The 15520-nt window shown below is 61.5% G+C and overlaps 1 protein-coding gene across 1 annotated transcript; it reads left to right on the forward strand.

Annotated features, from left to right (window-relative positions):
• The first annotated feature begins 1205 nt into the window (after nt 1–1205).
• On the forward strand, nt 1206–6283 carry UBALD2 (UBA like domain containing 2). Its single transcript, XM_054394093.1, has 3 exons — nt 1206–1325; nt 1989–2051; nt 5963–6283. The coding sequence occupies exons 1-3, from the start codon at nt 1206–1208 to the stop codon at nt 6281–6283; spliced, it is 504 nt and encodes a 167-aa protein (XP_054250068.1).
• Nucleotides 6284–15520: the final 9237 nt, after the last annotated feature.

Below are 15520 nucleotides of genomic sequence, written 5' to 3' on the forward strand. Positions count from 1 at the left end.
TGGGGTGACACCCAGCCCATGGAAATCACACACTGGCACCACTTTGCCGTTGTTCTGGGCTGGACTGGGGATCACCGTGTGCTGCTGCCTGCCAGACCCCACCTCCACAGGACCACCGGGACCTCACAGAAACCCCAGGCTGGCCCTCACACACCAGCTGCTGCGGGTAACTGGGTGCAGATGCTGCTTCAGATCCCCACTCCTGTGCTTCTTCATTCCCTCTGGTCACCACCACCACATCCAAATCTCCTATGGCTCTTCTCAGTTCAATCTATTCCATATCATCCATTTGCCAAGTCCCCAGGTTTATTCCTTTGGGTTTTAAACATCACTTTCCCCTCTTTAAACCCTTCCATGAGTGCTGTCCTGCTTGGTTCCCAAACCCAGTGGGGGAACATGTACTGGGGAACATGTTCTAGGGAAGCTTGTTTGCTCGTGCAGGCTAGAGCTGAAGCCTGGAGTCGCAAGGATTTTAAACATTACCAAAAACCCCCACCTCAAACGCCCCAAACCAGCGGCTCTGCCTGGCCCCCCACCTCTAAGCACCCCAAACCTGGGAGTTCTGCCTGCCTTCCCTCCCCCCCCCGCCCCGCTCCAAAACACCCCAAACCTGGGGGCTTTGCCTGGCCCCCCCCAGCCCAAGTCTTGTTCTGGTAGGGGCACAGGGACGAGTTCAGGCCGAGTCTCCCTCTCCTGCCCCCGGCCTGACACAGGGATTCCGCCCTCGGGGCTGCCAGGAGAGCCCTGCAGGGGGTGAGGGTTAATGAGGAGGACACCCCAGGGACTCACAGCCCCCAGCTCCGGGCGCCCGCAGCTGCCAAAGCCCCGCCCCATCCCTCGCCTCTCAATGAACCTCCTCAATGAACGTGACATCACCCAAAAACGCTCTCCGCGCACCCAGTCAGCGGCCGCGCCGCTCCTTCTCCAGGTCGCCCCGCCTTCTCCGGAGTTCAGTGCCCAATAGCAGCGCCGCCTGTAGCCAAAACACAAGCGCCTACCAATGGAGAGGTGGCGAGGCGGGGCGCGGCGCCGGGGCAGCTGGAAGATTCGAAGCGAACGCCCGTTGGGGCGGGCGGTGCGGCGCTGGCCAATCAGGGCGAGGGGGAGGGTCCTGGCCGTGTGTCGGTTCCTGCGCGCCCCCCCCCCCGCTGTCGGTATCGGTGTCGGGCGCGCTCCGGGCAGCGCTCGGCGGGGCCGCCCCCGCCATGTCGGTGAACATGGAGGAGCTGCGGCACCAGGTGATGATCAACCAGTTCGTGCTGGCGGCCGGTTGCGCCGCCGACCAGGCTAAGCAGCTGCTGCAGGCGGCCCACTGGCAGTTCGAGGTACGGGCCCGGGCCCTCCGCTCCAAACCGAGACATCCCCCCAACACCTCAACCGGGACAACCTCAACCGGGACACTCTACCTCCCCCCCAAAAAAGGGGACACTTCAAAGTGGGAGACTCCGCAACTCCGCTGCCCGCAGATCCAAGGGGCGGAAGATGCGGGGGGAGGGAAGGGAAGAGAAGACCGGCCGAGCCGCGGCCCACCGACACGCGTGGCCAGGCCGCTGGGCACCCCCCTCTAGCACCCACTCGGGGAGGGGGAGAACCGGCTCCGAGCTCCCCCTAGTCTATTTATACCGCGCCGTAACCCGAGCTGCGGCCCAGCGCCCTCCCCACACCACGCTGGGGGCAGCGGAGCCCGCGGGGGGGAACCTCGTGTAAACAAGGGGGGGTGGGCTGTACCGCAGCTGCCCCCGTGGGGAGCCCCTACGTGGGGGCGGGACACGATCCCGCGTGGGTCTGGGGAAGGGCAACATCAGGCGCCCTCGGCCTTAGGCCTGAGGAGGGGATGAGGGTGGGGGGCACCCATGGATGTTCCCTCCCGGGTGGTCCCACGGGGAGCGGGGGCTAGCGGCAGGGTGCTGTTTGATGGGCCTGGGGGCACGGTCTTTGCCTTCCCCTTTTGTCTCGAGTGGGCCGGGGCTGACGGCTTGTCCCCACAGACGGCCCTGAGCGCCTTCTTCCAGGAGACCAACATTCCCAGCAGCCACCACCCCCCCCAGATGGTAAGTGCCACCTGCACCCCCCCCCCAACACCCCCACATCCCTCGCATGCCCTCCCCAGCACCCCGAATCCCTAAACCTACTTTTAACCCCACCCCAGCAGCTACCAACCGCCTCCGATCCCCTTTACCCCCCAATCGCGCTAGGTCAAGGACAGGACCCCCCTCACCCTAACCTCCCCGGCGGGGGTCCGCAGCCCCCGGCGGCCGCGGAGCTGTCAGCTCCCCTGCCAGCCATATTGCTGGGCGCCCGGAGGAGCACGCAGCCGGCGAATGTAAACACGGAGCTAAAATGTCTGCCAGGAAATAGTTTGTCTCCGCCAGCATCGCGCTGCAACTTGGGCTCCCCAGGCCGGGCTTCGGCAGGGGGCCCGGCTGCTGCCCCCCCGCTCTATCCCCGAGCACCACTTGACCTTGGCCGAGGGCACATCCCCTTGGCCGAGGGGAGGAAGCTGCCCCCTCACCGGGGCTGAGGGTTGTTGCGTTTGGGCTTTTTTGTTTTGTTTTGTTTTCCTGTTGAGGAGCAAAACGGTGCCGCGCACGGGGGGAAGGAGCCCATCTGGGATGAGCCCAGGTTTCCTCCCCCCACCCCTTTTCCCATGCCAGGGACTCTCCAGCCAGCCTGGCACTGCCGGCAGCCAGCGGTGCTCGCTCGGAGAAAGTCCCTTTGCCGGCCGTCTCCCGCTGAAAGCCTTTTTCCTTGCGTTTTCTTCCCCCCCCGTACGCTCTCACTGCCTCGGGGGCCTTGCAGGGGCCCATCTCATGGAAAACCTTCTTTCTTGGTGGGATTGGGGCTGGGAGCCGCCGGCCGGATCCGGGCCTGGCTGTGTTTTCACTCCAAAAGCGATCCCTGCCGGGCGGCTGCCAGAAACAGGATGCAAAACAGCTCTGATGAAACCCATCCTGCTCTCTGTCCCTGTGCTCCCTGGGGATGAGCAGGACCCACCTCACACCCCAAGCACCACAGCAGCCCCATCAGCCCCAGCCAGCCCAGCATGGAGGGTCCAGCCCCATCACCCCCAGCCAGCCCAGCATGGAGGGTCCAAAGACAGAGGGCAAGTCCAGAACTAGACAGCTCTCCCTCTCCCCATGCTGTTTTCCCAACACCATATTTTCCACCTGGTGACAGAACCCCTTTCACCCTCTCCCTGAATACACTCACCTCATATTTTCAGCATGTTGTTGCTGCTCTTGCCTCCCCCTGCTCCCTCACCCACCCCCAGCATCCTGATTTCTGCAGCTTAAAAGCTCCTGCACAGCTGGAGGGGGGACGTGGGGGTGGGGGCAGGACGAGGGGCTTCATAGTCATGGTGGTTTCTATCTCCAAGTAGTGGTGAACAAGGCAGGGAGTGCTGTGCTGTTACAGTGTGGGGTGCACATCACCTTCATCCCTACAATAGGGAGACCCCCCCCCACAGCCCCAGGAAGCCCCTCATGGGTGTGGGCTGTGGGGAAGGGGCACTGTTTGTTTGTGTCACGGTGGGACTGAGCCTCTTGACAGCCATAACAAAAAGTGCTGGAGGAGGAAAAATGAGGATTACCCAGCAATTCTTATTTTTAATTGATGGTTTAAATGGATCTGGCAAACAACCCCTTCCCCCCAGCCCCCAGAAGCTCAGAGCTGTGCCCCCTCCTTCAGCATGGTGGCCAAGCTCAGCCCAAGAGCTGGTGGTTGGCACGTGTGTATGTGTGTGGCTGTGGTGCTGCTTGGTTTCTTCAGAACACTGCCACTTGAAGTTTCCTTCTCTCTTTTTTTTTTTTTCTCTTTTTGCAACAAGTATTTTTGCAGATATTGTCCAATTTAAAGGCTATTGAAAAGAAAAAAAAAAAGGGGGGGGGAGGTGGGGAAGCAGATTTACCACAAGCCCTGAACTGAGCTCTCCCAAAGTCTACATGCAGCAAGCTGAGGAAAATCCCCCCCCCCCCTTGCCACAGACCCATTTGGTGCCAGCCTGGCTGTGATTCTGGTTTTGGGGTGCAATAGCTCTGCATGCTGCTGGGAACTCATCCATCCCACTGCCAGCATGGTTCTGCTGGCTGCTGCTTCCCCCTGGGCTGGGGGAGCACCCCATCTTCAAACAGGTCCAGCTGGGACCCTCCCTAGCTGGGGTTTGGCTGTGGCAGAGGGGAGCAGGGGCCACCTGCAGCTCCTCTCATCCTGGCAATCACTAAGGGTGGCCAGGAGGGGGATGAGGAGGAACCTGTAAGTGGGATTCAGGCATTTGCTTGTAATGGGGAATATCTGGGGCTGGGAAGGGGGAGATGCAGCAGTGTGCCCCACCAGAGGCATCTCCCCAGTCCCCCACTGCTGAAGGCAGCAGATGCTGCCCCAGCCTCCTGGCACTGCCCAGTGTCCCCAGGAGCAGTGGGGTGTGCTGCTCAGCAGGCTCTGATGGGAGCTGTGGCTCCACAAGGGGGACAGGGATTGGGGTTGGACTTAACCTAGAGGGCTGAAGCCCCCCTCCATGGCTGTAGATCCCCTTTGCCCACAGCCTCTCCTGTGCATGTGCCCTGTACCCCTTCCCTTTTCATGCACCCCATGCAACCTCAGGGGAGTTGTACTTGGTGGGTGCAGGGGGTAAGACGTGTCCCCTAAGATTGTTCCCCTCCCCAGTTCTTGGGGCAGAATGCTGCTGTTTCTAACCCTCCCACTCGTGCTCAGAGCAGCCCATGGCACAGCACCACTCCCTGCTAGCAATCCCCCTCTGGAGATAAAAGGGGCAGGTGCCCACCCTGCTTGGCACTGCTGGGGTGAGCCTTCACCCCTTCACATCCCCTTTTGGGGGCTTCAGCACCCTCCATACTCACAGTGCAGCGAGAGCTCTGCAGCACTGGGGCAGCAGGCACTGCCAGCCCTTGAACCCCAGCGTGGGGCCAGGTCCCCCCAGCGGATTTTGCTCTGCTGGCTGTGAAAGGGGCCGGATCCGTGCCCGGCTGGGCGGAGGGGGAAGGTGCTAAATTTAGCTGGGTACGCAGAAGGCAGAGGCCCTACCAGGAACCACACAGGGCCCAGCCACTGCCTCTCACCCTCCACATGCCTGCCTTTGTCTGTCCCTGCCCTGACAGAGTGCAGAGGGTCAGGGAACTGGCTGAAGGGCGGCTTCTGAAGGGGCTAAGTGGGATCCCAACAGCCCCCCCCACCCGTCCTGCTGGACCCCACTGCATCAGCCCCACCCCTGCTGCTCCCCTCCATAGGGCAACTGGCAGCAGCAGTGTCCCCCTCCACAAACCTGCCTGGGAACTGAGCACACTGGATGGTCCAAAACACCCTTCCCAGACTAGGCTGGAGATCCTCCCCCAGCTGCCTTTACCTTTAGAGGAGCCACCCAGACCAGCAGCCCTGGGAACCCCAATCCCAGCCAGAGCCGTACTCTGAGCTGTGCTTGGGGCTCCAGGTGTCAGATGCAGAATCTTAGAGTGGTTTGGGTTGGAAGGGACTTGAAAGATGTTCTAGTTCCAAACCTGCTGCCATGGGCAGGGGCAGCTCACAGGATGGTGAGGGTTGGAAGTCGCCTCTGGAGAGCAGCCAGGCCTGCCCCTGGACCAAGTTGCTCAAGGCCACATCTGGCCTGGCTTTGAATGCTTCCAGGGATGTGGATGAGGCATCCACAACTTCTCTGCACAACCCATGCCAGTCTCACCACCCTCACAGTGAAGAACTTCTCACCCATGTCCAATCTGAACCTGCCCTACTGCAACTGAAATAATTTTCCTTCCTCCTACCACCCCAAGCCCTCACAAGAAGTCCCTCCCCAGCTTTCCTGCAAGGCTGCCATCAGCGCTCCCTGGAACCCTTCGCCTTGATCCGCAGCGACAGATTCAGACCCTGTGGGCGGGTTGGGGACCCCCCTTCACCTCCCCTCCCCCATAACAATCCAGAGCCCTCCCTGAGCCTCTCCTCTGCTCCCCCACAGATGTGCACCCCCAGCAACACGCCGGCCACGCCGCCCAACTTCCCGGACGCCTTGGCCATGTTCTCCAAGCTGCGCACCTCGGAGAGCCTGCAGAGCAGCAACAGCCCCATCACCTCCATGGCCTGCTCCCCCCCGGGCAGCTTCAGCCCCTTCTGGGCCTCCTCGCCCCCCAGCCACCAGCCCTCCTGGCTGCCCCCCTCCTCGCCCACCGCTCACGGTCTCCATCACCACCTCCACCACCCGCAGCCCGCCTGGCCCCCAGCCCCACCACCTGCAGCCCCCCCACAGAAAGCCGTGGCCACCATGGACGGCCAGAGATAAGACTGGGTTGGCAATGGGGGGTGGGAGGGGGATGGGGAGGGGTGGGGTGGGGGGTTGAATTAGGGGAGTGGGGTCAGGGCCAGGGCGTTGGGAGCAGGGGCTCCCTGCTGAACGCACTGGAAGCATTTTCTAGGTTTTATTGTTATTTTTAAGGGGGGGACACACACAAACACAGAGGACACCCATGCTGCCAGGGAGGGCACCAAGCCACCAGAGCCTCTGCAAGAGTCACCAGCTGGGCTTTGCTCCCCCCTTCCCCCTCCCCCCATATTGTTGTTTCATTTTTCTTTGGGGTTTGTTTTTTTTGGTTTTTGTTTTTTTGGTTTTTTTTTAATATATAACTATAATATATAAATATATCTAATGTATAGAAATCCAGAGAGAAGGAGCCAGCAGCACAGAGGTGGCTTCCAGATAAGGGGGGAGAGGTGGGGGGTGTTCTATGGTTCCCACCCCCCCATACCAGCTCAGCTTGGGGCAGGAGAGGGAAGGTTTGGGTGGGTGGTAAATAACAAAAAATAAATGGATGGAGGTGGCTGTCAGTGCCCTGGATCGTGGCTGTGGGGGCACAAAGCCATTGCCCCCCACTCCTCCCCCAGCTCTGGATTTCCTGGACACTTGGTGCAGTGCCCAGAGCAAAGGTGCCTCTCCTCTGGCTTCCAAAATTCAGCTTGGCTTCTTGCACAGACATCCCCCCTCCCCCCATCCCCGCAGCTGCCTACCCCATCCTCCCTCAGCACCCCCAAGGCCTCAGGGGGGAGGTTTTCAAAGTGATGTTCCCTCTTCCCTTCCCCTTTCCTGTCCCTATGACTGCTGTTCATGGCCCTTCCCCAGGGAGGGGGGAGCTGGGAGGTTTTTTTAGTTTTCAAATTAAACTTGCTTAAAAAAAAAAAAAAAAGGAAAGAAAAAAAAGACAAAAACAAAACAAAACACAACAAAAACAAGTTGAAGGTTTTTTATTAATTTAAAAATGATTAAAAAAAAGGAAGAAAAAAAATCAAACCAAAAAAAAAAAAATCACTTTTTTAACACCATCTGTCCCTGGCTTTTCTCTTTGCTGGGAGGACATCCCTGGCAGGGCATCAAGAATGGGGGTGACACCCACCTGACACATGCCACAGTGTCACCAGTGGGGACAGGGCTCCCCTGGAGCTGCACTGAGCCCCCCCACACTGCCTGCAGGCACCCAGAGAGGGGGGCAGCAGGGATCCCCTGGAGCTGGGGGTGTTATGCCACCATAACAAGGACCCCATGTGCCAGGGTGCAGGCAGAACTCCATCCTGCACCCCCACAAAACGCTGCACCTTGCAACACCCCCACCCTAAACCCATTGCCAGCTCCTGTGATGAGCCCCCCAGGCCTCAGCAACATCCCCAGTCCCAGGTAGGGGGACTGCCAGCTTTTAGAGGAACCCTGTGCTGGGGTTGATGCCTTCTGAGTGTCCCCAACTGCAGCTGGGGACCAGTCTGGCCCTGGGAGGTTGCCAGCCCTACACCCTCTCACCCCAGGACAGGCAGAGCCCAGGCACTGCTCAGCCCTCAGAAGCCACTCCCTGGGCCACCACCCTTCTGATGGCCTCAGACGAGGCACCAGTCCCTGCTGCAGCCACGTGGGATGAAAACTGAATCACTTCCCCCCTGCCACACCACTCCCATGCCATGCAGACCCCACTGAGGGGGGTGGTTTGGGGGCTGTCTCCTATGAGGTTAGGGAGAAGGCTCACCAGGAGAGCAGGATCTCGGTGGGGCATTCCCCAGGGACACACCCTGGGGTGGTATGGGGGTGGTGAGGGGCTGCTCCCCCACTGCCTGAGTTCCCCTCAAGCTCCCCTGGGGTTTCTCACCCTCCCACTCAGCTGAAGAAGTGCCACCAGCTCCGTGTGCCCCACCACCACCTGTTCATGGGGCAGCTGGGGCTGTCCCACATCCCCCAGGGCTTCAGTGGGGACAGCCCCAGCTCCCCCCTGCACACAGCCACACGTTTCCAGCTGTGACAGCCCCAGGTCCTCCCCCACTGCTTTCAGGGGCTGCAGTTTCCCTGCCCAGTACCTCTCCTCATGACTCAACTTGTGCTAGGTCTCAGGGGATCAATGATAGGGGTTGGAAGAGATCTCTGGAGATCATCTGCTCCACCCCCCTGCCAGAGCAGGTTCCCCTAGCAGAGCAGGTCTGAGCAAGCACCTGACAGTGAGGGAATGGGTGGCAGAAGGGGCTGGGGAAAAGCAGCCCCCAGCCATGAGGGTGGCATGAGGAAAGGAAGGGAATTGTGTCCCCAAGGCTGATGGTGCTTTGCTCCAGAGGTGGGAAGCATCAGCTGCTCTGAGCTGGGCAGCACTGGGAGAGGGACAGGGCAGTGACAAAGGGAGTTCATCCATTAGGACATAAGGACACCAGCTTGGAGATGCTCATCCCTTGGGACCAGCCACAGCAAACCAGTGGGCTTAGAGTGGCAGCTGCGTCCTGCTGCTGCCCTTCCCACCCAGGTCCCCATTTCCCACTGCCTTCAGCAGCAACTGGGCATCATCATCCTCAAGCTGTACCACCCAGCTCCTCCACACCATCTGTGGGCTCACAAGCTCAGTGGCCATTGGTGTCAAGTAGGGCTTGTGGTGGCCTAGGGGGAGCCTAGGGCTGGCACAGACCCTAGGAGGGGGTTTCAGCTCCTCTGGTGACACACTGCTGCAGGCTGAGGGATGCTGCCAACCCTCCTGCATGAGGGGAAGATCCCAACCCAGGGCCACCCCACTCAGGCCAGACAGGCACCTGGCTGCCCATTGCCCTTTATTGCTACAGGCTGGAGCTGCTTGCTTCCCTGCTCGGTGGTAAGGGCTCAGTCAGGGACCCCCGAGTCCTGTCTGGCTGCTGGGGTGCTGGGTCCATCCCGTGGGGGCTAGAGCTGGGGGAAGAGTCCTGATGCGTGGGAGAGGTGTCCGTGGGACGAGGCTGGCCGCTGCTCCGGTGAGGTGGGGGTGCCTGGGGGCAAGGGGCACGTGTTAGCCCCCCTGCAGCCCACGGGGCAGGCCCTGGTTGTGGGCAGCTCTGCCAGCCCAGCCTGGGGCAGGCAGTGGGGGCAACTGCCCAGCCAGAGACAGCTAGAAACAGGGTCCTGGTCCCCACCCTGAAGCAGCCATGCTGTCCCACACTGGCCAGGACTGCTCTGCCACATCCCCTCACCTTGGCTCTTGCCAGTTTCACCCCTCCTGTCCTGATCCACCCCCTCCCCATCCTACCCCAGACTCCTATCCCACCCTGCCCAGCAGTGGGCACAGAGCCCTGCTCATCCCCACCCATCAGGTGACAGCAGGGTGCCCTCTCCCACCCCACCCCAGTGCCCTGCCAAGGCCATACCTGCCTGGCTGAGCAAGGGCCCAGCACTCTGGGGCCGTGAGAGCAGGCGAACGGTGTCCTGGGTGTCCCACTGCCCTGGGGTCAGCTTGGCCCTGCCCCTCTGGAAGCCTGGCAGGAGAGAGCAGAGAGGTCAGAAGTAGGGAGAGAGGACAGAGGGGTCTGAAGTGGGGAGAGAGGACAGAGGGGTCTGAAGTGGGGAGAGAGGGCAGAGGGGTCTGAAGTGGGGAGAGCCAGGGGGGACACAGGTGGGGGGTAAACCTGGCACCCCCTGTGTGCCCTGCCCACCCCCCTGTCCCTTCACACCCACCGGATGCCGTCCCCAGTGCCCTGGCCGTACCCTCCTTGCCCACGAGCAGAGGCAGCTGCCCGTCCTGCTGGCCCCTGTAGATGTGTCCATCCTGGCCCCGCAGCTCCATCTGGTTGCACTGGGAAGCAGAGGAGGAGCTGGCTGCAACACGGGGCTCAGTCCGGCACCCCCGCGCAGCCCCGCCCCCGGCTCTCCCCGGGGAAACTGAGGCTGGATCACCTCCGCATGCTCAGGATCCCCTTTCCCAGCCTAGTCCCGGCCGCGGTCAGCCCTACCTTGGCGTGGAGCGTGGCGTGGAGCGGCTGTGGGGTGCCAGGGGGCAGGCTGTGGAGGCGCTGGCAGCGCTGCAGGGGCTGGGTCAGGGTGTGCTGCCCCCCGCAGTGCCGCGGCACGCTGGGGTACCTGCCCTCGCCCACCTGCTCCCTGCGGGACAGGGCACAGGGCTGCTGTGTGCCCAGCCAGGGGGTGCTCCCCGCTGGGGTGTGTACCTCCCGGCTCCCCTCCAACAGCTGCAGGGAGCCCATGCCCCCCAGGCTGGCTGGATCTGCTCATTCCCCATGGCCACAGCAGGGCATCACGGAATGGTTTGGGTTGGAAGGGATCTCCAAAGGTCGTCCAGTCCAACCCCACCACAGTGAGCAGGGACGTCCCCAACCAGATCAGGTTTCTCAGAGGCCACTCAAGCCTGACCTTGAATGTCTCCAGGGATGGGGCCTCTGAGCAGCCTGTTCCAGTGTTCCACCAGCCTCACAGCAAGGAGCTTCTTCCTAGTGTCCAGTCTAAATCTCCCAGGCTCTGCTTGCAAACCATTGTTGTCCCTTGGCCCATCACCACAGTCCCTCCCCCCAGCTTTCTTGTAGGTCTCCTTCAGGTCCCTGCTCCCTAGGTGAAGGACAGCAGGGGACAGGAGCTGGGCTGTCCCAGCTGCAGGGCTTCACTTTCAACACAGGAGGCATCCAACACCTCACCAAGCCTGGGGTCAGGAGACCAGACACAACTCATCACATGTGAATTCAGCACCGTTGGCACTGACCTGGGCTAGACAGGTGGGGCTGGAAGCCCACACAGCTCTGAGCCCAGCACAAGTGGCCCTCCACAGCACATCTCTGCCCCCCTGCCCTCCCCAGGCTCCCCTGCCCCCACCCAGGGAAGAGCTCTCCCTCACTGGGGCTGGGTCCCTGTGTTCCTCACCTGTGGCTGTACTGCTGTGCTTGCTCCTGCTGAAGGACGGTCTGGAGGTCCCCAGCGAGGCGGGAGGGCAGTGAGGGCATGGATGGGATGGTGGCTGCCAGCCTGGGGAGGGCAGGAGCCATGGCAAGGGGGACAGGTGATGAACAACCCCCCTTGGCTTGGGGCAGCCCACGAGCTGGCACCCCACAGCATCCCCCTTGCCCAGGGAGGGTCCCTGTGCCCCAGCTTGTGGCCAGGACTGCAGAGGGGGCTTGGCGGGGTCAGACTCCCCAGGCAGGCACCTTAACCCCTGTGCCTGGCACAGCAGGGCACTGCCAGCACCCATCCCCACCGTGCCACCCATGCAGCTCCCCAGTGGTGGGTGCTACTCACGGGCCAGGCACCAGCATGTTGAGAGGCCGGTCACAGGACACGCAGTGGAAATGGCTCAGCAGCTGCCTGGGATAGGTAAAAAAAGGGCTGGGTGAGCTCTGGGTGGGGCACAGGGCACTGCCAGCATGCAGACAGCTTGCGGGCAGCAGCATGGTGCTGGGCACTCGGCTGTAGTGAGCTATGATGTTTGGAGGGGAGCCATGAGGGGTCTGAGGCTGTTTTATCCTCCCCACTCCAGCACGACCCCAGCCTGCTGGCTGGCACAAGGGGTATGAGGGGAGGGAGCAGTTTTCTGTGGGCTCCCACCCAGGACAATCTCCACCAGAGAATCCACAGGAGAGATCACCCCCAAAATCCATCACCACTGTGGGAACTGCTCCCATGGGCACCCAGAGCACCCTAGAGCACCCCAGGAACTGGGAGTGCTGGCAAGGACCAAATGGGGGGAAGGCTCCTGTACCTCTTGCTGGGGTGGTATGCTCCCAGCCTGGCATCAAATGGCAGGCCTGGGGGATGCAGGATTCCCATGGCTTTGAGGACAAGCTTTGTGGCAGCTGCCCACAGGACTGGGACATGCTCACCTTGGCCCTGCTGGCACCTCCATGGGGGTGCAGGTGCCCATGCCTGACAACTCAGCCAGCCCTGGCAGTGGTTTATTGCTGTGCCTTGCCAGGAGAGCAGGTCACAACCCAGCTTTGTGTGGCACCCTTGCCCTGGGGAGGAGCCAGTGTCCCCAACCCTCCACACCCCATGTTTGGGTCAGGAGGGCTCTATCCTGCAGTTGTCCCCTCCTTGTGCCATTGAACATCAGGAACCTGCTCCCTGTGGGAAGAGAAAGCACAACTGCTTTCCCAGCACTCCCCCAGGGCAATGACTAAACTGTTCCAGTGCCAGGGTGCCCTGTGGGCACCAGCCAGGACAGCTGGAGGGAAGAGGGTAAGTGCTGTCCCCAGAGCCATCGCTGTCCCCTTCGCACTCACTTCTTAATCCCAGCTGCATCGTCTGCCGCTGTTCCTGGCTCCTTCTTGATCTTCTCCAGGGTGCTCTTCCAGTGCTCCTCCAGCTGCTGCCGGAATGGGCCCAGCTCCAGGCGGTCCAGCTGTGGGCACATACCCTCAGGCAGCTGCCCCAGCCCAGGACACGGCATCCCCAGGGCAAAGCCAGGGAGTGGGGATCGATCCTGGGAGGGAAGCTGGCCTCGGGCTGCCGTTGCCCGAAGGTGCCAGTTTTGTGTGGCAGGCACCAGCCACCCCTCACCTTGGAGCCCAGCTCCTCACTGAGCTGCTGCTGGAGCTGGTGCCAGCCCTGCTCCTGGCCTGTCACCCTGCTCAGCATCTCCTGGATCACCTCATTCAGCCGCTCCATGGTGGCCTCAAACTGGGTGCGATTGACCTTGCTGGCCAGGGCGCTCTTGTCGGCTTTCTAGCAACAGGGAGAGGCAGCAGGAGGGTGGGGAAGGGATGGAGGTGTGATGGAAAGGGAGGGAGGTGTGACGGGCAAGGACGGAGGTGTGACGGGCAGGGACGGAGGTGTGACGGGAAGGGACGGAGGTGTGACGGGCAGGGACGGAGGTGTGACGGAAAGGGAGGGAGGTGTGACGGGCAGGGACGGAGGTGTGACGGGCAGGGACGGAGGTGTGACGGAAAGGGAGGGAGGTGTGACGGGCAGGGACGGAGGTGTGACGGGCAGGGACGGAGGTGTGACGGGCAGGGACGGAGGTGTGACGGGAAGGGACGGAGGTGTGACGGGAAGGGACGGAGGTGTGACGGGAAGGGACGGAGGTGTGACGGGAAGGGACGGAGGTGTGACGGAAAGGGACGGAGGTGTGACGGGCAGGGACGGAGGTGTGACGGGCAGGGACGGAGGTGTGACGGAAAGGGAGGGAGGTGTGACGGGCAGGGACGGAGGTGTGACGGGAAGGGACGGAGGTGTGACGGGAAGGGACGGAGGTGTGACGGGAAGGGACGGAGGTGTGACGGGCAGGGACGGAGGTGTGACGGGCAGGGACGGAGTTGTGATCGGCAGGGACAGCTCGTGTCAGGAGGAGAGGGACAAGCAGCCACCCGTCCCTGCTCACTCCACCAGCTGAAGGGATCTGAGGGAAAAGAGAGGGACCTGGCAAGGGTCCCACTGCCAGTCTGGAAACCCTCCCTCCACCCAGGCTGGTTCAGCCACTGCCCAGGGCCCTCCTTGGCTGCTGCTGGGATCCCTTGAGGCCATACCACATCGATTCCCAGCAGCAGGTCCTCCTTGTCCACCTTCTCCTTCTCCAGCCTCTCCAGGGACTGGAACAAAGCCTTCCAACACAGAAAGCATCTTGTGACACCACAGCAGGGCTGGAGCTGCCTCCTCACCAGCCCAGCACCCCCTGCTCCCCCTCCCACCCCAAAATCCTCCAGGAAAAGTTCTTTGAACCCCTACAGGGCTGCCAGAATGTGGCCAAGGGGACAAAGGCCTTATGGTCCCTAGGCTGGGGGCTGCTGGAGGATGTTCTGACCACATGGGATTTCAGCCACCTACCTCAATATCTTTCTGCTTCTGGTGATGGTCATCTAGGAGGTTCCCTGTGACAGAGCTGAGCTTCTCATAGTCCCCTTGCAGCTGCACAATGGTGGCCTGGATGTGCTTCAGCAGCTCCTCATCCTGCTTCTGGGAGGAAGATGATAAGGTGGTGCCATGCAAGGAGAGTCTGCATGCCCCATGGGGACAGACCCAGGTTACTCAGCTAGTGGCCACAGGCTCTTGGTGCCAACAAGGACATTTGCAATTAGTCTCCTTCCACGCTGCTGACTTGTACAAGCCAACGTGGGGGGCAGTGAGGAGCTCCCCCATCTCACAGCAAAGAACAACCAGCTGGAGTGGCCCACCAGTCCCCTCCCAAGCCCCCCATGGCAGCATCTCCCTACCTGACTCCTCCCTGGCATCTGCTTCATCATCTTGCCCACTGGCTGCTGTGCCATGAAGGAGTCCACCAGCTCCTGGAGCTTCTCATAGCACTGGAGGAGATGTCCCACCTGCGAGTTGATGTCCGTGCTGCACATAGGGCATGCTGCCTGCTCCTGCCCCTTGCCCTCCACCATCTCCCTCAGCTTGTCCAGCTGCAGAAAAGGGCAGAGGAATCAGCTCTGAGATGGGGTGGATGTGGCCAGCAGACCTGGGTGCTGTGGAAGCTCCATGGCCCCATCCAGATGGGAGGCACAGCTGAGACCTCCACCAGGACCCTCCCACCAGTCTGGTGGGTGGTGGAAGTCTTCCCTCCAGACCTCACCTGCTCCTGCAGCTGCTCAGATGTCTTGGTCACCAACTGCTCCAGCGTGGCTTTGGTCATCTCCTGATGCTCTCCCAGCTCCTGCTTTATCTCCTCCAGTGTGGACCTGGCCAGTAAGACAGAGACAAAGGCACGCTTAGCCTCTGGGGGGGCACTCATAGGATGTTCCTTGCTCCCCAAACTGGGATTCTCCCAGCCCAGCACGATCCCTTGCAGCCCCACAGGGTAGGAAACCCCCTCCCATCCTTTTACTCCAGTTTCAGGGTGATCTGGTCACTGGCATCTGCTCCAGCTGCCTCCATCTTTCCCAGGGCATCCTCCAGCTGCCTGATCTGAGAATGGCAGTGGTGGCAGTCAGGGCACGAACCCTGTGTCACCCCAACACAGAGGCTCTTCAGCTGCTCCCTCCCTGTCCAACCCCCTCTGGCATCCTTGCAGCCCCCTCAGGGACTGCCACCACTCACCTTCTCCTTCTCATCCTGCAGGTCACTGACCAGGCCCTGCAGGGAGGCCACCTGTCCCTGGAGGTCAGCCAGGATGCTGGTGATGCTCTCCTGGCCTAGAGGGACACGATCCAAGAGGACACAGAGTCGGTGAAGGGATCTTCACCCTTGGGGCCAGGCTGCAGGTGCAAGGAGCCCCCACCAGCCTCCCCCAGGGCTCTCACCTCCCTCTGGGAGGAGCAGGTGCAGCTTCTCAGCCTCGGTGGCTTCCAGCTTGGTGTCTTGCAGCTGGTCCACCTGCTCCTTCAG

The sequence above is a fragment of the Indicator indicator genome, chromosome 29 (genome assembly GCF_027791375.1).
Source record: "Indicator indicator isolate 239-I01 chromosome 29, UM_Iind_1.1, whole genome shotgun sequence".
Taxonomy (NCBI): domain Eukaryota; kingdom Metazoa; phylum Chordata; class Aves; order Piciformes; family Indicatoridae; genus Indicator; species Indicator indicator.